We start from the raw sequence: 24,927 nt of genomic DNA on the forward strand, positions 1-24,927 counted from the left end.
GGATTTTTGTTTTTCTGTTAATAGAAGGGGAAAACTTGCAAGAGTATTGGGTAATCTGATGAGGTCATTTGACTATTGTTCAAAGGGATAGGTATATTAATTGCTCATGAGAGTGTGTTTTTATGTTTGTCTTAGACGGGAAATTCATTTACAGAATCATTGACAATCCATATGGAATTTTTTTTTTTTTTTTTATTTAGGGAAAATATTGTTAAGATTTTATGTGGTTTGAGAAGGAAGTTGAAACTGAAGTGTTGTGAATAACCAAGCCAATCCCCGTATGCCTCTTTGCCAATCAGAGTCACTATCCTCCTAAAGGATGATGATAGATACAACCGCTGTTGTATGCATTCACCCACTCCACCCATATCCCTTTCAATTGCCGAGTTTTCATCACCTTAACATCACTGCCAAACACACAGCAAAGTAGAGTCCATATCCATATGGTAACTTGTAGATAACCAACTATGAACGACATAGCATTAGCACCTGTAAAATGTACCAATTGTTATTAACATAATCTCCATAATGTGTATATATATAGCTATTTTAGGGTGAAGGGATAAATACACTCATATACTTCACCAAAAAATTTCCATGACACTTTGAACTCTCAAAAACATCTCATTACACATCTCTACTAAAAAAAAAAAGTAAAACTATTAAATATTTTTTAATTTATATTAAATTAAATGTACTTTTGTACTTTATAAAAAAAATAGTTTTATGATATCCTAAACTTTAAAAAAAAATAAGAAATAAAATTATTTATCACATTTTAAATAAGTTTGGGTGTTACGGACGCTTTTGGTAAAGCATAAGAGTATTTAATTTAATACAAATTAAAAAGTGTTTAATAGTTTTATTTTTTTAAAATAAAAATAGTTAATGTGATGTTTTAAAAGTTTTGAGTTATTATAAGAATTTTTTTTTTTTTATAAAATAAAGAAGTACATTTGTGCTTCATCCACATACAAGTAACACTACTTACATCTAATAAAATTCACATCTTTGGATATTGACAGTGACAAAGGCTCCAAGTCATGTCAACTGCAGTAGATCATCATTATCTCATCAAGCATGAAATTCAAATAAAAAAAGGGTTCGATTCATTATTTTTAAAAATAAATAAGGACGTTAAAATTTCAGACTTATTTTAAAGACAAAGTTTAAATGGGTATCTTCTAACCTCCTGGCTTATGAGGAATTTTGACGAGAAACAAACTCTTAAGTCTAATAAATGGGCTAACTTAAGCTCAATTGGATATCTTCTACTCTCTCTCTCTCTCTCTCTCTCAAATGACAATTTTGGACCTGATCAGGTACCAACCATACTAACACTAAATTGTAATCAGTTGCAGGCAATTGTCACTAATCAATTTCAACTTAATGAATCAATATAACCGACACTCTAAAAGTAATCAGTTGCGGGTAATTATTAACATATTTTTTGGATTAGATGCAATTATTAATGACCAGCAGCTGTAGGCTCAATTGCTTGCAACGGATTCCCTGCAAATAACCAGCTGCATGGTTAGTCAATTACCAGTACCAGTCTCTACAATAATAATCAGCTGCAAGCCGTGCATTGACAGTAGAAGCACTAAAATAATCAGCTGCATGTAACTGATTAACAAAATAATGCTCTCGGTGGTGTAATTAGTTACAAGTAGTTATCAATGGTAGATACTACTGACTGTATTCACTTTTCCCACCAACTTAGCTTAACATGGTGAATGAGACAAAAAAATTAAGCTTTCTCTTGTATCACAAAGATTATCTTAAAATTCAAATTTACCCTTTTTTTCTAATATTAATTGTAAGCTTTTCAAAGTCATACCAAACCTGAGATTTTCATGATTTGGAATTAACAAAAATAATTTTTACTGAAGTAAATAATTACGTAATCAAGTGATAACAACAATATAAATGTGGGTTTTTTTTATGTAAAAAGTAATTTGGGATTTCAACTAGAGATTAGGAGTTGTCCACAATCAAATTATAAATTATATCATGCTTAAGAATTTTACACTAAAGTTTTTTTGTGTTCCTTTTGTCCCAAAAAAGGGGTAGTCGAACGTGAGTTCTCAAGGGCAATAAACAAACTTCAGATGGTGGTTGGTACCTGTAAATACTCCGATGCTCAAATAATTAAGAGAGTAAATTAGTAGAGTGTTGGTAGACTAAAAAGAACATACATGGGCTCTTGGTAGAACTAGTTTATATAGAAGGAAGGGAGGTCCTCCTGTATGCATGTTGCATCGTGCGTTGTAGGGTGATGGGATTGGATATCCGGCACCAATAAGACTCTTTGATGGTGGCATGATGCCGACGAGACTCTTATTAATGTGGATGAGATCCGCTATTAATGAAGATGGGATCTATTATTAATAAGGATGGAATTTTGAGTGGGCGCGAGAGTATCCAACGTGTGGTAGTAATGATATTGTTGCAGACTGACGCAGGGCCAGAATTGAGCCAAGACTGAGAGTCGAGATTGGGCCGTGAACCAAAGATCGAGATTGGGCCAATACGGTCCACTTTGGTATTCTTCTACTTTTGTGGCAAACTTCTCCCATTCTATTCAATTGCCTCATGCATGCTATTTGTTTTCTATCTAACCATGGCGGCGGCTGCAGCCTGCAGCTGCCAACTTCATCATCCATGGATCATTTTTTAACTAGAGATAATATAAATTGAGAATTGAAATTGGGAAGTGAAAGTTTTGCTTGTGCAAATTGCCAGAAAATCCAAATTGCTGAGAGAAGAAAGATTAGGAACAAAAGGGGAAGCAAGCAACAGCAACATCAGCCAGTTGGAGAGAAAACATGTGTTTTATTTTATCTGGAAAAACAAAACTCAAGTGGCATCATCAACTAATATGAACAATGGTCTAGTTTCTCTGCATATATATGTGATGAGAGATACTGAAAAATAATAAAATTATTGAGCCATGCATGTAAACTAATTAACTCATCTCATTACGTATTTCTATTGACAAGCAAAAAAGTGATACGTATTCTTTCATTCAATTCAAATTTAGAGGATAAGTTCATGAAATCTAATTCTCGGATTCTAATCTCAAAGAACCCAACCTTTATTGGCACAACTGGAGATAATTGAACTCAAAAAACTTAAAAGACTATTTTAGATGAATTTATTGCCAACTCAAGATATTTGAGCTCGAAAACCTTGGAAATAATCTCAGCCTACCATATTTGTCATTAGGCCAAGATATTCGAGTCCAAAAATTTCGAAAATAATTCTGAGTATCCCAACTCATTTCATCTATATAAAGGTTAAGACTCTCTACAAGTAAACCAACAGACTCTTAATGCTCATTTCACATTTATTGTTCATATAACTTGTTAATTTGAACATAAAAAAATTATACTGAAAGAATTAACTCCAATATTTCTTGTAAGTACTCATGTCAGGGAAAAACTTTGATTACTGAACCAAGCACAACAACCATCAATGAGAGCTTATAATTTAACATGAAGGTAGCAAATCAATTTGTGGTAATGATAAACATCCCTTATGATATCAAAAGAAGAAGTAACATAGTCAAATTGGTATTAGGCTTAATTTCTGTGTATTCATTTCTTATTCAAGAACTTATTGTGTTTGTAGATTTTGGGCTATATTAATTGAGTTTTGAAATCTTTATTAAAGATCCATCATTTCATATCATTAGGCATGTCCTACTCTCTAGTCTCTCCTAGCTAGATAGACGTGTCCTAAACAAGTTGAAAGATGATAAAAATATCAAAATCACAAACAATTTGGTTTTATGCCTCAGAGTTCAGCTAAAAGAAGCAATTCATTCATTAGGATATTGTTCAAAGGATACATAGAGAAGAAGAAAATTCTAGCTATGATTTTAACAGGCTTGAAGAAAACATATAATTACTGGTCTCAGAAATTTAATTAATACACTTCCAAGTTGGATCTGAAAATGAAAAGCCTCACAAGTGAGAACTGGAAGGAATAAATAATGTTAATGGTCTACGAACAGATTAATCAAAAAATGTCTGTAATCAGTGCTATGATCAATAAGATGTCTGCAATTGTTTATTTTCATTTTTGTGTAAGGATATTAAGCAGCAGAGGTATATTGCAAAACTTCTCAAACAGTTGAATTCATTCATTCATTCATCTCAGACAAAACAAACCATGTTATGGAACAAGAATACAAACTAGATGTCATGCTCTGTAATATAACTTTGAGATATATTAGTTTCTAATTAATGGCAAACACATCCACACAACAGGCTACCTCTTTCATCTTTGTTCCTCAGTAACACAGCCAACTCTTCCATTGTAACAATTGGAGTGAGTATTCTTTAAGATCTCTTCACATGCAAACAATAGCTACACCTGAATCTTTTCTTCTTCTTTTGTCCAGTTTGCTATCACTAAGAAAACTACTGATTAATGCCTTGATATTTGGGGGAAAAAAAAAACAAAAAACAAAGAACAAAAACAAATTACCAAAAAAACCCAACTTTTATCTTTCTTTTAGTTTCGGACTGAATTCTTATTTTTATCAACTTTTATACGTTGATAACCAGCTTACCCTTGCCACATGAAAGCAGAACAAAGTTGATGATGCATCAGCAGCATTGTTGCTGAATGGCATGGATGGAATCTACAAATGTCTCTGCCTGATGAAGTTACAACTCATAGAAAGCAAATGGCCTAATTTTCAGATAGCTCTCGTGTGGTGTTTGTTTTCCAGAGAGCAAACCAAAAGTTTGTAAACAAGACAGCAAATTTTCTGAGCATTAATCATCATAGATTTCTCATTACCACAGAGAACCTACTGCATTGCCAATTTGCCAGTCTACAACCAAATTCTCTACTAGCTAGAAGCCTCAGTTAGCAGAACAAGAAGAAGAAGAAGCTGGTTCTTAACCAACCTCTCTCTCTGGACGTGTGTAGGCGTGCATAGTTTAACAGCTTGTCTATGCATCACAAGTTTCAGGGAAATGCAGAGGGAATACTGCTTTGCTATTCTGCCTCAGAATTGGCGATGTGTTTGATATGTTTTGAAATGGCGAGCGTCTTGGAGCCCCAATATTGTTGCTGCTTGTGTGTGTTTTTCTTCTTCTGTCAGCACCGGTTTCCTGCCTGCTCCCTTTGTCAGCTTGATGAGGCTTTTCCTTCAGCCTACAAACCAACACGTGCTTCTCTTTTGCAATATGTTCACCCAAGGAAATCGGTGCCAAATCTTTGGTCCTTGTTACTTCCTCATCTCGTTCCTTCTTTAGATTTTCAAGCTCCCCTCGAAGTGCAGATGTTTCTTTTTGCATCTCACTAGCCTTGGCTTCAAAGGTGATGGCTTTCTTTCTCCACTCTTTCACCTAGAAAAACACCAATGTGGAGTTGTATGACAGACATTCTTTTCTTTTTTTTTTCTTTTTTGTTATTTATACATATACAAGGAGTTTATTGAATATAGATTGATACTACAAACTCAATACAATGGAAAATTTTTGTTCACAACAAAGGTGTTAGATGCTTGCAAAACTGTACTACCCGCTAGACTTGTAAACATGCAATGATTTCCTTCTCATTTCAACATCATGAGCAGAAAGCATGTGTCTTGATAATATGGTAATCCCTTAGAGAACAGTGACAAGAATTTTACATTGGAAAATTTTCAATCCAAACATTGATATTATTGCAACTGAAGGAATAGGGAACTCTCGAGTCTGAATACAACAAAGCAAACATCAACACCTTGTTTCTGTTCACAACCCAAAATGCAAACAAGGTAAAAGAAGGCAAAAAACATGTGTTATATGAGTATATGATGTCACAATCCATAATACTGTGCAAGTAATGATATTTTGGGAAAGAACTTAAATATAAAGAGTTGATAGCAAGATGAAGCTACTTGTGGCGATCGTTAAGTGATTTAAGAAAAGCAAGCTATATAAGCAAGAAAAGATTGTGCTAAACATCTATTGCATTTTCTACACAGCAGAAGAGCAGCCGAAGCAAAAGTAATACTGAAAGAGTTACAGGATTTTGAGCACATTTTGAAGTATTTTCTTTAATTAGCCACAAAACAGCCTAGATATCCAAAATATATAACTATTAGAAAAGAAAAGGGTATAGTTTTGCATTGTGACATCAAAATAATGTTTATGCTCTTTGTTTTTAGAATCGTTATTCATGTTCATTATACGATTTCAACCTTTACCAAGATTGCCTCATCTCCAGCAGGATCTCTGGGCTGCAAATAACTTTTTTAAATCTTTTTTCCTCTTGATAATTCTCCAAAAAAGCAACAGAAGCAAAACTATTATTGACAGAGCTATATAGCTTTGCCCATGTCGAGTTTCAATGCAGCATATTAATTATTAAAGAAACCCAAATATCCAAAACAATCCGACTATACAGGTAAGGTAAATCAAGAAAACTATATATATGCATTTTCACGAGACTTGGAATAGAACAGTTTTCTTACAGTAGAACGTAGGGATTGGATTTTGTATTCAGAATCAAGAGCTCGGTCTTCCCAAAAATCTCGAGATGCCTGTAGTTCTTCCATTTCCTCCCTCACTTGGCCTAGCATCTCTTGCATTTGGGACCACTGCTCTGTCTCTGTTCTCACTTGCTCTATAATCCTCCGCACTATAACCTTGCAATATCCTGAGCATTTGTGGTCATCATGCAAAGTTGACGCCTGAGTGAAAACATTGTTATGTTTTAATTTGAGACATAAACCTATACTTCTTTTACGATAAATGAACTGAAATATGTACAAAAGGAATAAATAAGTCCATTTCTGCCGTAAAAAGTGACAAGCACCATTTTCTTAGAAGACAATCATTTGCATCCACATTGCAGAACCAACTCCTGTCTCAAAACTCAAAAGGATGTATAGTAAACAATAGAAAGTGATTGAAAATTCATGGCACAAAAAAATGGCGTTTGCAGGTTTCACGAAGTGACTTGCTCTTAAAAAAAAGGTTTTTCAAAATTATTAAGTTTTTAAATGCATGCCACTTAAGAGGGAGAATGACTACAGATGGATAAATAATATTTCCATGTTTCCATCTACTCAAGAAGCATCATGTCACCTAACCAAGTTTGGCAGACAAGAAAATACCTACCATGGGGAACTTTCTCATATTTCCATGTTTCCATCTACTTAAGAAGCATCAAATCACCTAACCAAGTTAGGCGGACAAGAAAAAACCTACCATGGGGAACTTTCTCATTCCCCAATTTGAATACGATGTATCTTTTTTTTTTAATTTTGTTTTTTGTCTGCATTTACTCAAAACTAATGAATGACTTTGGGCGTAGGATGACAGAAGCTTTCATGAGTTCAATTCAACCATTTATACAAGGTTTGGTAGTTTGTTAATACAGAATAGGAAAGACGTTTAAAAGAAAATATGAAGACAGAGGAAAAGTGGAACCCTGGTGATGCATTTCAACAATGGTTACAAGTTCAAATGAGGAGAAGATTCCAACTTTCTAACTAGAAGTGTGAGACGATAGAAAAGCATCATGATTTACTGCACAAAGTTATTTTTATTTAAAGATATTCCAATTTCCTAATCCAATCCACTTTAAGTCATTGGATTCTGTATATGACTTTTAAAATGTGTTTTTGACTGTTAGCTCAACAGGTCTGAATGCTTGCATCTTGTGCTCATGTAGTGATGGCATGTTACCTCCTGTAGCTTTCACCAAATATAAAAATAAAATAAGTAAAGCAAGAAGAAAATAAAAGTGAACCACAACATTGGTCCGCGTCTACATTTTCACATAATGGTAGCTACTGAGTTCAGATAGAATGTACTACAGTAATAATGACAATAAACAGACACGAATAATCAGTATAAGTATGAAAATTAGTATTATTAACAGTCAGGAATATGGAATTTTGCCTGATAGGGTTGTTTTGCACACAAGGAAGAACCAGGAAATTCGACCCGCTTGGAGGTGGGAGCAGAGGCATTGGCTGTAGCGGCAATCATCGACCCATATTCCTCCATTTTATCCAACATCCCTTTTGATAATCCCTCCATTTTCCTTCTCAGCACTTCTACCTGTAAGCTCATTGTTTCAGATCAAACAAATTTTTATATAGATATGATATTAATAAACAAACTATACAAACCCCATACACACTCCAAGATAACAAATAAGAACATGCATGTAGCCATGATAAGATGGTTCGGACCCAATATGTGATAACTCACACGGGAGGAAGAAAAAAGAAAGTTTACTTCTGGAATCCATAAAATCTCCAAAACAAAAACTTCTAAAACTAAGTTTTCTATCACTTTCTTGAACGAGATCAAAACCATTGCAGTGAAAAGCTGGATTTCATTACTCTTCTTTCATTCTCAGCGACCATGAAGATTTTCACAAAACCCAAAAGAAGTCCAAGTAACTCCGCTGCAGCATGCATTAATCAATATCAAGAATTTACAGGCAATATTCATACTTACATCAGTGAACATATTATAGCTTTTATGACCAGGAATGAAACTTTCATGGTCGCTTCTTTGGTTTATATTGACATTAAAACTTGCTTCAGCCATCTCTCTGATCTTGTTCACACATTTCTCGTCCCATAAAACACCAAGTTTCTCTAGCTGTCGCTGCAAAAGATATGCTTCTTTATCGAAATTACTACAGTGTCGAACTTCAAAATCATTTCCAGAGCTCTTCTGTAACTCCTCTAACTTCTCCTCTAAATCCTTAATCTCTTCCTCCAGTACTGCATTTGCATTTTTACCTTCATAGATTTTCTCCCTTCCCTACATCCAATTATCACATTAGTTAGAGGAGTTAGAGGAGTTACAGAAGAGCTACATCCAATTATCACATTAGTTACCAGAAAAGTAAATCCCGTGACTAGCAAGTGAATTGAACAGAAAATAGAGTCCCAAGCTATCAAAGTCCAAAAAAGAAGTGCACTCTTTGTTTCAGACAAATAGATGTGAAGATACTGAACAGAGCGATAAAAGAATCATTCTGAATAGAACTTAATGAACAGAACTTAAGATCTTCAACTGTATTGAAATAAGATCAGAAAATATAGCTCAATTTGGTTCCAGTTTAGAAATTGCCAAATAGATGGAGAAAATATTATTTCGTGCAATGCCATATGTAATTTTCCACTTCCAAGATATAAAAAAGTGTATTCGGATCAGTTGAATTCAAGCCTAACCTGGGTTGGAAATAGTATGAGAACTGTAAGATTGGACAATGTTTATCTTCATTCATTCATCCCTACGTTTTCTTGGTAACCAAACACATATTTCGACCAATCAAAATAATGGATTATATAGAAATAAGAAAGAGAAAGGGCGACTAACAGAAACGAGGGTGTGAAGAACAGAACGCAGAGTCTTCTCCATGTGCAATCGGTTCCTCTCGAACTTGTTGAGCGCAAACTCTCTCTCCATCCTCAGGAAATTGCACTCTGCCCTTAGAATCTCCGCCTGGAACATCCACTTCTCCTCCGCAAAACCACCGTCGCCGTCTTCACACTCTCCGGCGACTCTCTCTCTCCTCTCGCCATCATCATCACCTTCGCCCGAGTTCAGCAACACAACAGGAACACTACTACTCGAGAACGTCCGCTCTTGATCGAACAGAGCATCAAGCCTTCCCCTATAGTTATCAGCGGCGACGGGTGGCTTTGGGGCGGCCTTTCTGGGCTGTTTCCGGCGAGTCCGCCGTGGCAAGTTGAGTATCTTAGGGCTCGGAGGTGGCTGCGGGGTTGGATGCCACTTCGGCCTCCTAATTGCGGGGGCTGTTGACGACATCTTCGCCGTTAAAATCTGTTTTTTTTCTGAATTCTGATACACAAAAGACACGAAAATGGATAGAATGGCTTGAAAGGTAGGTTTTCCTCTCCCTTCCTTATTCTCTTCTGGTCGATTTTGAATTCAACGGTACAGAATAGAGAGAGAGAGAGAGAGAGGATATATATATAATAGAAAATATATATATACACACACACGTAGGCGTGCGAGGCGCCTCGTTTTCTGGAAGAACGGAGATTTGAAATGCAATGAGCCTTACTATTTGATATTTCCCCCTCCTTGGAACTTTAATTCCTTAAAAATATTTTCCCACTTTTAAGTCGCAGAAATTGGGGAAGAAGAAGAAGACGAAGAAGAAGACGAAGACGAGCTTGGCTTACCAATCACCAAATTTACCATTAATCAAAGCGGCGAACCAATGCCATCTCTCAACTGAAGGATTCTCTTTCTTCGACTTTTGTTGCAAGAAAGAAGAAGCATGTGAAGGAAATTTACAACGAAGGAGCCAAAGTCGGAAATTTACAACAAAGGAGCCAAAGTCACACGCGGAACAACGCGAGGTGTCTGAGCGCCATTATTAAGTTTGCCCTACCTTTGGCAATAGTTTAATAGTAATAATGCGTGCCGTGGAGGCAGCGGAGTTGAGATTCGATATCGTTTTCCGATATCAAATGTCGTTGGTGCGGTGTCGCATACATGCTTCTTTCTGCGCTCTGCTACTGGCAACTGCTCCTCCTCCGACTCGCAGGACACTTGTGATTCTCTCTCTCGATCTTCGTGTTTGCTTTCTCTGCCACATTTAATACTTGTGCTTTTCCATTTCTGTACAGCGAGAGAGAGAGAAAGAGAGAGAAGGGCATTGACTCTGTATGTAACTCTCACAATGATTAGTTAATGGACCTCCATTTTTGAACTAAGCAAGCTTTCGAGTGGCCGTACGTTTGCCGGAAATGGGAGTTTTATGTGCATTGTATATTGAATAATATTAGGAGGTGTTATCTCTTATATGATATTTTCTTATTAAAAAAAATAAAAAATTTACGTGACATTTATCTCTTTTATTTAATATTTTTTTTAATAAAGATGTGACACATAATTAATAACATTATCATTAATCATAAATTATATAATTTTAATTTTTTATTAAAAAATAATTATTACATCGTTTATATAAGAACTTAATAGATAAAGGGTTCTTTTCAATTATTAAAAAATGATACTTAGTTTTTCAACTCAAATAATTTTTTGTCATCTTAAATTATTTGGTTAATTATTAACGGTAACGAATAAAATTAAATTTCTCTAACATATCATATTAATTTATACATATCACATTAAATCTTAACACATCATCTCTTATGATTAAATTAACCAAACACATTATCTCTTATAATTAAATTAACCTAAATTCTTGGTAAGACTTACAAATTTTAATTATGGCGGTGACAATAGTTAGAGATAGTCAATGTCAACAAAGAGTTGATAGAGACAAGTTACAAAAAAATCTAGTAATAGATTTGAAAGGGTGGTGGTGATAGGTGAAAGGCATAAACATGTAGAGCCACGGTTTGAGAATATGAGTGCAAATGAGCCGAACGAGCCCTAAGTTCTTAAGCTTAGGCTCGAGCGAGCCCCAACTTGAACTTAGGCTCGAACTCGAGCTCGAACTAAAATTTATCAAAGTTTTATTTAAAAAATCTAATAAACTAATGTATAAAAAAATCAAATATTAATATGATAATCAACAAATATACCTAAATGAACCCAACCTAATAATCAACAAATATAATATCGATATGATAATTAAATAATAATAATTTTATAAATTATAATAAGCATAATATCATTTACCATATAAAAAGATAATCAAATTACTTGTCTAGTTATTTTTAAAATACAAATATAATCAAAATTACAGCATAATAAAGATATTTTCAATTCAACTTCAAATTAACTACTCCAAATATCGACCTACAATTTGAAATTGTAATATTAATCAGTAATCATAATTATATATCAAATCACATATATTAACCTACAAAATATCAACACATCAAAAACTTCCAAGAATCACATATCTTATTTTGTTTCATATGATAAAAGAATCTCAATGATGTTATTATATATATAAAATATAAAAATTAATAATTTTTACCAATATCAATTAACAAAATGCTCACGAGCCTATAAGCGAGTTAGCTCGCAAGCCTTTATTCGAGACAACTCACAAGCATATAATTGAGCCAATTTATGAGTCTCTATTTGAGCCAACTCGCGAGCTAATGAGCCGAACTTTACTGAGTTCAAACTTAACTCGTTTATAAATCGAGCTTCAAAATTATGCTCAAGCTTGTCTCATTTACCTTAATGAACGAACTCGAACAAATTTTTATCGAGTTGAATACTAAACCGGGCCCGAATAGCTCAGCTCATTTGCATTCGTATTTGAGAGTTTTACATTTCTTTTTTTTTTTTTAATTTTCAATCTTCTTCACTTAAAATTTGCTTACTAGTTTATCTTTGGTCATTTTCATATACTTGTATCGAGCATATAATTCATGCTTTAATAGATACTAACGTCAAGAACTTAGATAACAAAATAAAAATTACTTCAGTAGTGATTATCTCTTAGAATAAACTCAAGATTACTTAAATAGTGATTTATCTCTTATGACAAATATAAGGTCATGAATTTAAATATAATCACATTTAGAATATTTTATATTATTTATTATGTATAAAAAATGAAGAAAAGAAAACGAGGAGACTGCCAAATTTTCTTACTTCCTCTTTTCTTTGTAATGTTGTATGCGCAGAATCTTTCTTCTCATAATTTAAAAAATCGTTTTCTATCGTTGACTTACATTTGATGAATTGATTCGAAATTTACCTTCATTGTGTAGTTTTCTTATTTTATTCAGATCAAATCATAAGGGTGGTTCCATAACCATTGTCAAATGGGTTCCAAAGGGTTTTGGAACCCACCTTCGGAGGCTTACCCACAATTGATGGCAACCATTGTTGGATGTGGATCAACTTTTTTTAATTAATATTAAATTAAAATAATTTTGATTAATCTAATAGAATTAGTAATAGATGAGATATTTTTGTTAAAAAAATTAAATAAGAACAATTAAGAAACATACTTCCAAACCACAAGGAAAATCCAATAACTCAAATAATAAGTCATGCAAGATATATTGTGACACCTCCTTGTCAAGCATTTGAGAAAATGGTGGTAGGACACTAGTGGGAAGTTTTTTAATTTGTTTGAGGGTATATTTTTCTTTTTCCTATTAACATCAACCTTTTAACATGTTTAAAACAATTAATCTATAAATTAATCACCAGCTTTTAAGTCTACCCAAATACCTCTTGGTGTACTTTAAACTTGAATTTGAAGACAATGAACTTTCAAAAATTCATTTTTATTGAGTCCCTATTTGTTTTAAAAAAAAACTAGTAATTGAAAAGAAACCCTAATTCATTCTCAATATACATAATACATTTGTGTGCGCACGTGTATATAATTAAATATAGAATTATTTCATATCCATGTATAAGAAGACATCTAAATTCGAACTTCTTTCATATCTATGTATAAGAAGACACCTAAATCCGAGCTACGAGACCCCCGCAACGGAGGGCATACCAAGAAGACACTTACAAACGTTTTGAACCATCACAAAAGAGAGTAAAACCATGGTTTATGCAAGTTTCTTTCCCTAATGGAGAGTGAAGAATGCTCAACTAAAATTCTTAGATAATATTATCTCAAGCAGACAGATGTTATTGAAACTAGATAAGCTAGCATTGCACTCTACACAACAAGATAGGTGCCATCTTGGTCTGTCCTGAAAACTTAGCAATCGAGAAGCCCCTTGTCCTTCAAGCTTTCAATCGTTTCCTTGATGCCCTGCTCAAGGGGCATGAAATCAATGCCAATGCTTTTCGCCTTCTCCTTGGATGCCAGGTAAATTGGCATAAATGGCTTGTCGTCCTCGCACCTGAAAAGATGTCACAGAAGTGAGGCCCAGAAGAAATTTACCACTCACAAAACTAGCAAATTTCCAAACCAATCTTGATTTGAGCTTAATGAGGATGAATTTTGGTAGAAACGACAAGGTTGCTTCTTTATGACTTGGAAGTCAGTTTCAAGCAGTGGAACAGTTTTTTTGTAAAGCAAGAGTAAAATTGCATGAATATTAAAAAGAAGAAGAAGAAGAAGAAGAAGAAGAAGCACCCTCGCAGAGTGGAGACTGGGGGGTGCTCTTTTGTCAAAGGGTTAAATTCATTGAATAGATGATTCTACTGCATCTCCAAGATAAAAACACAAAGTTTCAGACACCATTTCATCTCTCACAGAAGCAGAGCAATTATTAGGATCATGGGCAAAATAAAATTTGTAAGAAGGTTGCATGCAGAGAAAAAATAAATGTTGAAAATAATCTGCATAACTGAAAACAACAAAGACTAACATGAATGAGGATGATGCAGAATAAAGGCAATATGAAAAGGTAATGTTGTTGCATTTCCCTTTCTTTTTGGGGGCTAATTTGATGTTGTTGATTACCATACAAAATGTTGAGAAAAGCAATATTTTGAAACGTCTTTTCCGAACTTAAATTCTTCTAATATTTTATGCAAAGATTAATATTATTTTTTTTTTTTTTTTGGGGGTGGGGGGGGGGGGGGGGGGGCAATGAGGGAATTGGATTTGTGTATGTGTGTGTTGTGGGGGTCCATGTCCCTGGCTACCTAGTTACAAATAAATCTCACTTAACTCTTGATAAATCTCAATCTAATTCCTTCATAATCTACTGCATCATGAAACAGTTTGTAATTTTTCCTTTAAAGCTGCATTTTAATTCATTGTGTGAATTTAGCCCAATCTTTGGAATCAAGAATTTAGGTTTGTTGAGACAGAACCACATTAACTTGTGTCCACTTTCACTTGATTGTGTATGATCCAATCCCACTGGTCTTCTATACACTTCCTTATACAACTCCGTATTGATGCTTCTTAGGATCAGAAGGTTGTGAACTGTTTGAGAAATGAACCTACATGCATTGCAATATTGGTTCAGATTGATGATTCATAGCTACAGATACATACTTTCAAAGCTATATATTTCCACTCTTTCACATAAACTGATGCACAGATATAGAACATCTTCAACTTTTAATAACCAAGTTTATGTAACAATGATATGCTTCTCTTTCCAAATGTTCCCAAGATTTCTAGAGTTCTTTTCCTCATTATCCTTTATGTACTCAAAATGCTTCCATTTCTAAGCTAACTGAAATAACACAAAGGAATGAAGTCAGATCCTTGCACTTACTTTTCTGGAAGTCGAAAATCAGGAAAAAGCTTCCTCATTATGTCCACAATTTCAGACAAGTGTGCAACTCTCTCAGTCAAAAAATATCTTCCACTAGCTGAAGGTATCTCGAATGCTTGAATATGTGCATTAACAGCATCTTTAATGTTAACCCATCCAAAGGAAAAATTTCGAAATGATTCACCTGCATTACAAGGACAAAATAGGGCCTCTGATTCCCTGAAAAGCAGCTTAACAAAAAATTATGATAACTTGACTAAACTAACTCAATTGAGACAGTGAGATTCTCAGTGACTACTATTAATTCGTAAACAAACTGAATATATCATAGGACTTCTCGGACCACATTTGGGTCATTGAAGTCTGAAGAACTGCCAACTTCTGTACACAGAAAAATAAATAAGTTTAGCTAAAGATCACGTACCATTTATTAACTTCATAATTTCAGTTGCACCAACATTAAGGGCTGGCCGCAATAGAGGACCAATACATACTGCAGGGTTCATTACAACCATGTCAATACCCTTCTCTTTGGCAAACTTCCAAGCAGCATCCTCCGCTAAAGTCTTTGCAAGTGGATACCAAACCTAGCAGAAAAAGTCAACACAAACCAAAATAGGAAGGAAAGTTCAGTCGAAAAACCACCAGATTAGGAGAAAAATATGATTTCTTGAAATGATGAGCAACAAGTTTGAGAGCAAAAGCCACCAAAATTTGTAGAGTGTAACTTGAACTTTGCAGATCTCAAGAAACTTGGCCGAATCAGATACCAATTCACCAAATAGATGCAAAGAATTTTTTTTCCTGAACTAAGCATCCATATAAGAGCTATAAACAATCATATCAAATAAAAACAAAAGTAATAAATCATTTTGTTAGAGAACAAAGCTCATAATCCTATTTCATTACCAAGTCCATCTATCATTGAGGAGAAATGAGAAATTGATATACATCGCTAGGGCCACATCCATCTGTTAGGATTGAATTGCGCAAACCATTAATATTAACAAAATCAAACGAAAAAGTAAAGATAGAATATTAACATAGTTCAACTCAACAGCCTATGTCCACGATCCCACCATAGGGGAATAAACCACTAATCAAACCAACATTTTGTTTTTATTATTTTTGTAATAATCAAACCAACATTTTCTTGAGGGCAGTGAAATTGTTATTATTATTTTTGTAAGAGCAATGAAACTAATTCTTAGTTATTAAATTTCATCACTTTCAAATCTTACCTAAAAGCCAACATTTTGTTCCTGAATTACTATCAGCCGCTGCAGACATTTAAAGTAGCATCACATAGAAAGAGTTCACTAAAGCAATAAATAATAGAGATATTAGAAAACAAAATTACCAACAGGCAAAAAGAAAGAAATAGAAAGTCTAGTTTATCAATGTGGGTAGACATTGAGCACTCCAAAGTGGCACGCATGCCATATCACCACCATGTCAGCTAATCACATCTCCACATCCCTCCTTAGTTCTCCATGATGTGAATCTCCAAGTGCCAAACTCATAATGCAGAAAATTGATCTCTATAATCTCTCCCCCTAATACGTTGAGGTCTACATGTGTCAATCTCATGAAGCTGCATGTAAACCTTTATGGCATTTATATTCAGGCATTGAGATCATACATAAAAATGGTAGTCACACAACCCCAGCTTAGCCTTGTAACTCTCCAATTGAGTGCTCTATATGACCCAGCCATCATGGGGGGAATTTTGTACCCCATACTCTATTAAGGCTCATGGGACTCTCTACAGGAGAGATCTTTTAGCCATCAAAACTCCCTCGCCATCACTCTCCATTAAGGACACTTGCAGCACCTCCGCATCTCTGCTATGGAACTCTCTACCTAACTAATTACTTGATCACACAGTTACCCTAATGTATTCATTTCATCCACACTAAGGCAAGATCTCCCATTATATTTGCCTCCAATATATCCCACCCTAGGTTAAGCAAGTCCCTAGGTCTCTCCCAGATTGAGATCTTGAAGGTGTTTGAAATAGAGGCCAGAGTTTACAAGTTCATCAAGGATGGACACTCCATTCAAATAATTTTGCCTTGACTAGTTGAGAGGGACAAAAATCCACCCCATATGACATTAAAGAGCATACGTGATACATGACTAAAAATTTAGATTGCAAAAGTGTATTGCATTGTCAGCTATAGAAGCAGAGTTCATTGCAATTATTGAAGTGAACAAAGAGTTGATTTCATTGAAGAGATCTCTGCAAGAACTTGGTTTTACCCAAGATAGTTATGTGTTATTCTATGATAATCAGAGTGTCATTCATCTATTGAAGAATTCAACACTTCATGCTGAGTTGAAACATATCAAAGTGAGGTATCTACAATCAATAAATGAGTAAATAAAATACCGTGTTCAACACCTCTATCTTCAACCTAATATAAGCATTCTCTTTGATATGCACAAACAATCTCCAAAGAATTCTAGTTTGGCATGAGGCTTAAGTGCCACTGTACTTAACCTTATGTGACGATTTTTTATTGTTTTTTCTAGAAAAAATGATCTCTTTTTTTATGTTAATATGCTTGTGAAATAACCTAATTGTTTCTTGAGGTGGTTCTAGTGCTCTAATTAAATATCCTTGAAAAAGATTGGAGGACTATCTCCTATAACAACTTATGGCAATTGGTTGTAATGTAGAAATTTCTAAGTCCCTTTTATCCTAGAATCATACTAATCGATTTGACCTTTATTGGTTATATTAAATTCAACGCATCCATTTGAAACCCAATAGATAGTTTCTTTGCAAAATGTACTCTCAATTGGTCACGGATATTGTTTCTCAAAGGCAATTGAAGGTTAACCACAAAGCTTTCAGTTACCAAAGCTTTCAGGTGATTAAAAATTGTAAGAAAAGTTAATGAAAATTATTGGCAGATATGCACACCTTCAGTTTCTCACAAACATCGGGCGTGCTATACCAAGTCTCATCAACTACCACATCAGGTGTTCGAGGCCAGCCATTGTATATTACTGCAGATGAGGAGGATGTCAAAACAACTCTTCTCACAGATGTGACTCTGGCACATGATGCAAGAACATTAATTGTTCCCTTTATTGCAGGATCAATCAACTCTGCCTGAAAAGAGGTGGGCAGCAAACAGTCAAGTGACCATTGGTAGCATTGAATCTTACCATTATAAAAGAAAGAAGGTATTACTTTTAACAAATGATTGAAAGAACACAATTAATAACAAAATCATGAAAATTGCACTTATTGAAGGATACACTCTTTTCATCATTATATTTCCATATCATCAGGTCTTCACTGCCTAACAGGACTCCCAGAGGATTCATAAAACTAGACAGCAAACAGAAACTAAAAAATGACAGCTTTAGAAGAGAAATAGAAATCATTGAAAAGGAATATGCAGAATAACAAGACGAAACACATTGGCAAAAACTCTTGAAACTCACATTGAAATTTTTTTTTGCAGCCTCTAAAACTGTAGGGTTGATAACGATGCCATAATAACAGAAGAGAGAAGAAACAATTTACACCGACATGTACAGTATTTACCCGTGCGTTCTCCTCCGTAACATACAGGTTACAAGGTGAGGCTGTATGAAAAACACCTTCACACCCATCAATCTCAGTGTCAAAAGAGCCTTCTTCCAGTATGTCAGCTTTGAACAGGTGAAGCCTTTCTTTTGCTCCATCTAGGGCAAGTAAGTGCTTTGTCTTATTTAGATCACCTATAGGAGAATATCTAGTATTAAGTAGTTGTTAATATTGTTAAATCATAAATAGACTGCTCTAAGAAAAAAGATATTAAACCTATAAATCAGCTTAAAAAACGAGAAGACGAAGATACAAGGCCACCTAGTGATGATGGTGCCGCTAACTAGAAAAAAACAACAATTACATACGGGATTGTTTAGGGGTATCTAGTTGCCTTGAGTGCACGTCGAGATGACTACCTTGGGTTTCATGTCAGATTTGTTTGCCAGGAAAGTTACATTAGGGTATCTGTTTTATATATGTCCATGCATCATTCATCCATGTTATTTTAACCTTCTCTTAGAAGATTCATCTTCTAATGTTAGACATATGTCCTTGGAATATTTCACGTTCTAGGCGAGACGAGCGACTTGAAGGGCAAGGGATTGATTGAGACATGAACATGACGAAAATTTTTGTGTGTCCTATGCCAGGGCTAGGACCAGTATTTCAGTTGGTTTTGTCTTTGGTTTTCATTGATATTGTAATATTATGCTGGACGAAGTGGTATGAATCTTTTATATAGGAATATTGAGGATTTTAGTGTGATTTGATTATATGAAAAAAAAAATCCTAACATAAATACAACGCCTTGAAGAGGCAGGGCGTTACAACCCCACATGTTCAAAATTACACTAACCTCCCCTCCATCAAATAGACTTTAAGAAATTCATGTAACTTGTAATATCCCAAGACCACCATGTGTGTAATGTAAATCTAACCTCACAAGATAATCTGATACAACTTTTAAACAATAAAGGTTGTCAGTATAATTTCTAAAAAATGAGAGCTACTATATATTTATACCAAACCTCAAAGGTGCTGAGTGTAAGCAGGGCCAGCTTTAGGCTAGCCTAGGGCACCTAAAAGGGGGCCCCAATAAATTTTTTTCCCAAGTTCAACAGTAAATATATTTAAATATTTTAATATTAAAAATATTTTTTATCCAAAAGGGGCTCCAATAAATTTCTAATGATAAATATTTTAGCATTAAAAATGGGCCCCAATAAAATTTTCATATTTTTTATTATTTTTTAAAGGAACTCTAAATTTTAAATGACCTAGAACCCCAACTCTCATGGGCTGGCCCTGAGTGTAATTCATCCTATAAAATAAAACGTTGTCGTGTAGGAAATCGATAGCCATGCCCATAGTCAAACAGCATCCACTACTTATATTTTTAGTTCTTTCTACCCTACCCAAAAGGTTAAAATGATTAGTGGTACAAAAAACTAAATATCTAACAGTACCTTTTCTTTAAGCAACCGTCCATTAATTGATACTGGATGGTTTCTTCCAATGGGCAGTTTCAGTTTCACACACAACAGAGGTGGTTTGAGGCACGGAAACGAAAATGGGAGACGTTTTTTATAGGAAACGAAAACGCAAAAACGACATTTTTTTAAACAAGTAGGAAACGAAAACGTAGAGTAAATTGTAAATTTAAAAAATATAGGAGTTTTTTTATAAATATAATTTTTAATGTAAAAAATAAAAAATATTTAAATATAAATAATAAATATAAATTTTATAATGTATTAAAAATATATAGAGAGAGATATATATATAATGATAAATATAATTTCACATATATATATCTTGTATATACTGTTAACTTGCATATATATATATATACATAAATATACATACAGAGAGAGAAAGGGAATCAATTCACCAACATGGTTGTTCTGTATTCTGACTTTGGAACAAGTCACCAACAGAGAGAGAGAATCAATTCAAAGAATAATATCAATCTAACAGCGTTGGAAGAAGAAGGAAATTGCTGGCAGAAATGGAAGAAGAAATCGCTGGAAGAAAAGAAATAGCTGGGCAGCTTGCTCCGGCTACGTTTATTAAATTCTAAAACGGCCCGAAAGTTTTCAATAATTACACAAACGGCCCAAAAAAGTTTCGGGCCGTTTTTCCAGTTTCCAAAACGAGAAACGGTTCGGAAACGCCGAAACGGCGCCTCCGAGCATAAATCCTCATACTTACCCCCACAGTTTTTCCCAGAAAACAGTACCCGAAAACAAACTATCTAAAGAAACAGTATATTATATGCGAATCAATCATATAAACTGCTACAAATTAGCGTTTCCTCTTCTACCATCCTAGATAGGTGCATACATGACTATGCTTCTTGATTTCGCTCGTCCTTTTTCTCCCTTGCTGTTTTTGATTTGCCAAAAATTTCATCTATGTTCTTTTTTCCAGGGTTAATTGATGGTAAATGCAAACAGGTGAGGCAGAGGACAGGATTGGGAAGGGACCTGGATCCATGCGCCCAACTGGCCAATTATATTCCATGAAAATGAAAACGAGAAATGTTTGTAATACGAAATTAGAAAAAAACGTGAAAATAAATATTTTTTTAAAAAAATAAACATAAATAAGTTTGAAAAGAGAAGGAGAAACGTTTCGAAAACGGGGCGCAACATAGCTGGCCAGATGACTCAACGAACTGAGCAAACAGCACGAGTACCAAAATCAGAAACCCAAAACGTAAAATTAACCTAGTCATATCATTGTGGAGACAACAATTTATAAATCATATATAATAATATAGACATTTAATGAGAGAGGGAGACAGAGAGAACGAACTAGGGTCACGAACAGAGGCCCTGACAGTGTAACCGCGAAGAAGCAAGAGCTTGACGAGCCATGAAGCTACATATCCAGATGCTCCTGTCACGCATACTACAGTCTTCCCTCCTGCTCCGCTGGTCATTCTCTCTCTCTCTCTCTCTTATCTTCACAGTCGTCTTTCCATCTTCTTTCTGAGTGTCTTTCAAGGATGAGAACGGCGGAGGGCTCCTTTCCGTACGCCACCACGTGTCCCCTCAGGGTTTTGTCCGCTGGGTGCTTTACTTAATTCAGAACTATTTCGTTCTTTTGCTTCTCGTATGCCCCGCGCAGGTAAAATGAAGGGAAGACTGGAGCGTGGCCCCATAGGGGCTGTGGGACCCAGATACGTGACCCAGGCTGTAGTACCAAAGGCTGCCATTCGTACTTGTACTTTAACATCTTTTCAGTTTAAGTTTAATTTTAATACGATTCCATTAATCTTTTAATTTATAATTATGTATTAATTAACATTAATTATTTCTTATATGTAAATAAATAGCTAATGCATTTATAATTCGTAATTTAAACTATAAATATAAGCAATATTAAATTTTTAAAATATTTAAACTTGATCATTATATTAGGTGAAATAAACTCTTTCACCAATTATATTATTGGAGTCTATCCATTACGTCCAATGAAAAGGAGAAAAAAAAATAAAACACATAATTTATCGCACGTTACATTAAATTCTTACTTAATTAGAGAATTTAATTATAATACTAATTAAATTTTATTAAATTATAAACTTTATGTTTTTTAATTATTTAAATTATATTATTGTCCACTATTATTATAATAATTTTATTTTTAGTAATTATAATTATAGATGATCTATCATGTATGTGTATGCATATTTATTTATTGTAATTAAGAAAGAGTCATCGTTTAGTAATGTTAGGTGCCGGCCGAGATTAGCTAATGGTGGTTGTGGGATTAACTAATCCCATTGTGAAGGGATTACAAGAGGACTTGGGATTATTTTTTTGATTTTATTTTATGTTAAATATTAAACATAAAAACAAAAACCAAACAATATTTTATATTTTGAGTAAATTACTAAATACTATTGAGCTTTAGGTAAAATGTACCCACCAAGTCTGTATTTTTTAAAATAGCACCCACGTCCTTTGCTATTAACCTATTATGAAAATTGACCATTACCCTATTTTTAATCATTTCTCCCCTATTTCTAGGGGTGAGCAAAAGTTCAATTAAATCGAACTAATCGAACCGAATCGAAAAATTTGATCGGTTCGGTTCGATTATTTTTATCCTTAAAAATCGGTTATTCGGTTCGGTTCGGTTATTTTAGTAAAAATAACCAAAAAATCGAACCGAATCGAATAGCAATAACCCCTCCTCCCCTCTGTCGAACCGAACCGCCCCCCTTCCCTCACACAGGAGTGGCACCCCTCCCCTGCCGAACCGAATCGGCCCCTCCTCCCTCACGCAGGCGCAGCACCCCATGTCTGCTACTGTCTTTTCTTCTCTTCGTCATTCTCTCTCTAAAATTCTATCCCTCTCGCCATTTCGTCTCTCTTCTCTTTGAGATCTGGCCGGCCGCAGCACTACCTCATCGATCTCATCTCTTCATAGATCTCAGATTTGGTCGCGCGACAACACTGCCTCATGGTCATCTCTTCGTCCATTCTCTCTTCCTCCACCATCCATTGCTATCGCCGATGGCGAAGACGAAGGCTCTTCGAGGCTTCGTAGATCAGGCCACCTTATCTCTTCATTTCTTCTCTCTCCCTCCACCATCCCTCGTCATCGCTGATGGCAAAGATGAAGATGAAGATGACGCCGATGCGAGCTGCTGCCGATGGCCAGAGACGAAGATGACGCCGATGCGAGCTGCTTCCGATGGCCAGAGATGAAGATGACGCCGATAGTTTTTAGGTAAGTTTTCTGGGTACAACTTCTCTTTTACATTGAAAGTTTGAAAACTAGATCTACTAAAATCTAACCATTAGATGCTTTTAATTTTTGGGTATGTGGGTCATCGTGGTTAAGGGAAACCGATCATCGGTTCCGATCATCGGAATCACCGGCCAACTATGTGGCCGGCGACAACAGCAAGGCAGTCTGTTGGTTAGTTTTGTGTTCCATTTCGTTTACGGTTCATTTTCGGTTTGGTTCGGTTAGTATGGTTTAGGCTTCGATTGGTTCGGTTTCGGTTAGTTGGGGTGGGTCGGTCGGTTCGGTTCGGTTAATTGGGGTGGGTCAGTTTGGTTCGGTTCATAATTTTTTATCGGTTCGATTCGATTATAACCGATTGTACACCCCTACTTATTTCTCTCTCTGTTAAGAATACTTGTGACACAAATCACACAACCAACTACAATAATACCAAGATTCACATCAAAACAAAATCGAAGAAATGAAAACACTCACAAAACACACACAACAAAAACAAAAAATAAACAAGGTATGTACGTGTTCAGATCAAAACGATCCTACTCACAATAGGACTTCATCCTAGTCAATCCACTATAATAATATATACAATGGATTTTACAAATAACATTACAAGAACTCTCACAAGATCTCACGATAACACTCGCAAATCAAAAAACTCAATCGATACAAACACAATAGAGTACATCGCTCCATAACCAAGCAACCCAGCACTCAATCTCACCAATCTCTCTCCCAAACAATCAAACTAACAAGTGATTTACTTACAAAGATTGAAATTGGAGATTCCTTGAGTCATTTACCTTTTCAATCGTCGAGCTCTTCTTCAATTCTTGCTTCTTCTCTCTCTCGCGTGATTAAGGTTTATGTTCTATTCGTGTGTGAATAGTGGTGTCTTGATCACTCGATTGGAATTCCAAATAGGGCTTATATACAAAGGGAAGAATAATTGGCAGTCCCATCTTCCCTTCTCACCTTCTCCTTCATTGCCTTTTCCATTATTGTCATTGTCGGATCTCTTCCATAAACAGTCGTTGTCACCGCCCTGCTAGCAAATCGTCGTCATCACCGTAAGCCTCTATCGCCCCCCCCCCCCAAAGTTGCCATCGCTGCAATCCACCATTGTTGCCCAACGCCACAAACCGCTATCGCCACCCAGTACCGCCCTGCTAGCAGATCGCCCCCATCGCCAAGGCTGCAAGTCTCCATCACCACCTTAATTTTGAATTTTAAAATTATCAAATTTATTTAATTATCAATTATCGTATGATGTCTAATCTTGTAATTTTATAATATATATCAAATTTCTAGCTATTAAAAAGAAATATACATTTAAGTATTAATATTTATTTAAATATGAACTTTTATTTAAATATTAATAGTTGATATGTGTTGATAAAATTTAAAGATAAAGAATTTTATATAATGTCTCAACATATATTGAAGATTTTTATGAATTAAATCTAAATTT

The 24,927-nt window shown here is 34.9% G+C and overlaps 2 protein-coding genes across 6 annotated transcripts in view; both read right to left on the reverse strand.

The window, feature by feature from the left end:
- Positions 1-4,522: 4,522 nt before the first annotated feature.
- Positions 4,523-10,699, reverse strand: LOC127794671 (uncharacterized). The gene is made up of 5 exons (XM_052325919.1): positions 9,354-10,699; positions 8,481-8,792; positions 7,914-8,075; positions 6,479-6,697; positions 4,523-5,366 (listed from the first exon to the last, which is right to left on the reverse strand). The coding sequence occupies exons 1-5, from the start codon at positions 9,804-9,806 to the stop codon at positions 4,968-4,970; spliced, it is 1,545 nt and encodes a 514-aa protein (XP_052181879.1). The 5' UTR covers positions 9,807-10,699; the 3' UTR covers positions 4,523-4,967.
- A 2,669-nt stretch (positions 10,700-13,368) lies between these two features.
- LOC127803826 (phenylacetaldehyde reductase-like) overlaps positions 13,369-24,927 on the reverse strand; it is a 34,287-nt gene continuing 22,728 nt past the window's right edge. The window contains exons 1-7 of one of the 5 annotated variants that reach the window (XM_052340379.1): positions 21,513-21,779; positions 18,711-18,886; positions 18,078-18,269; positions 15,573-15,735; positions 15,149-15,332; positions 14,736-14,867; positions 13,369-13,813 (exon numbers count right to left, since the gene is read on the reverse strand). In XM_052340379.1, coding sequence (XP_052196339.1) covers positions 13,669-13,813; positions 14,736-14,867; positions 15,149-15,332; positions 15,573-15,735; positions 18,078-18,269; positions 18,711-18,886; positions 21,513-21,639 — 1,119 coding nt within the window. In that variant the 5' untranslated portion in view covers positions 21,640-21,779 and the 3' untranslated portion in view covers positions 13,369-13,668. Of the gene's footprint in view, positions 13,814-14,735; positions 14,868-15,148; positions 15,333-15,572; positions 15,736-18,077; positions 18,270-18,710; positions 18,887-21,512; positions 21,780-24,927 lie in introns of those variants that run through there. The other 4 variants (XM_052340370.1, XM_052340389.1, XM_052340406.1 and 1 more) reach the window with 4 other exon arrangements.

Source organism: Diospyros lotus, chromosome 1 (assembly GCF_014633365.1).
Source record: "Diospyros lotus cultivar Yz01 chromosome 1, ASM1463336v1, whole genome shotgun sequence".
NCBI lineage: Eukaryota > Viridiplantae > Streptophyta > Magnoliopsida > Ericales > Ebenaceae > Diospyros > Diospyros lotus.

Bases quoted from the DNA above. Each gene is read 5' to 3' on its own strand.
- LOC127794671 (XM_052325919.1), bottom strand. From the start codon at position 9,806: ATGTCGTCAACAGCCCCCGCAATTAGGAGGCCGAAGTGGCATCCAACC. The intron at 8,793-9,353 runs GTTAGTCGCCCT...AATTGGATGTAG, and splicing joins TTCTTCACACCCTCGTTTCT to GGAAGGGAGAAAATCTATGA. The intron at 6,698-7,913 runs GCAAAATTCCAT...GTTTTCACTCAG, and splicing joins GTGCAAAACAACCCTATCAG to GCGTCAACTTTGCATGATGA.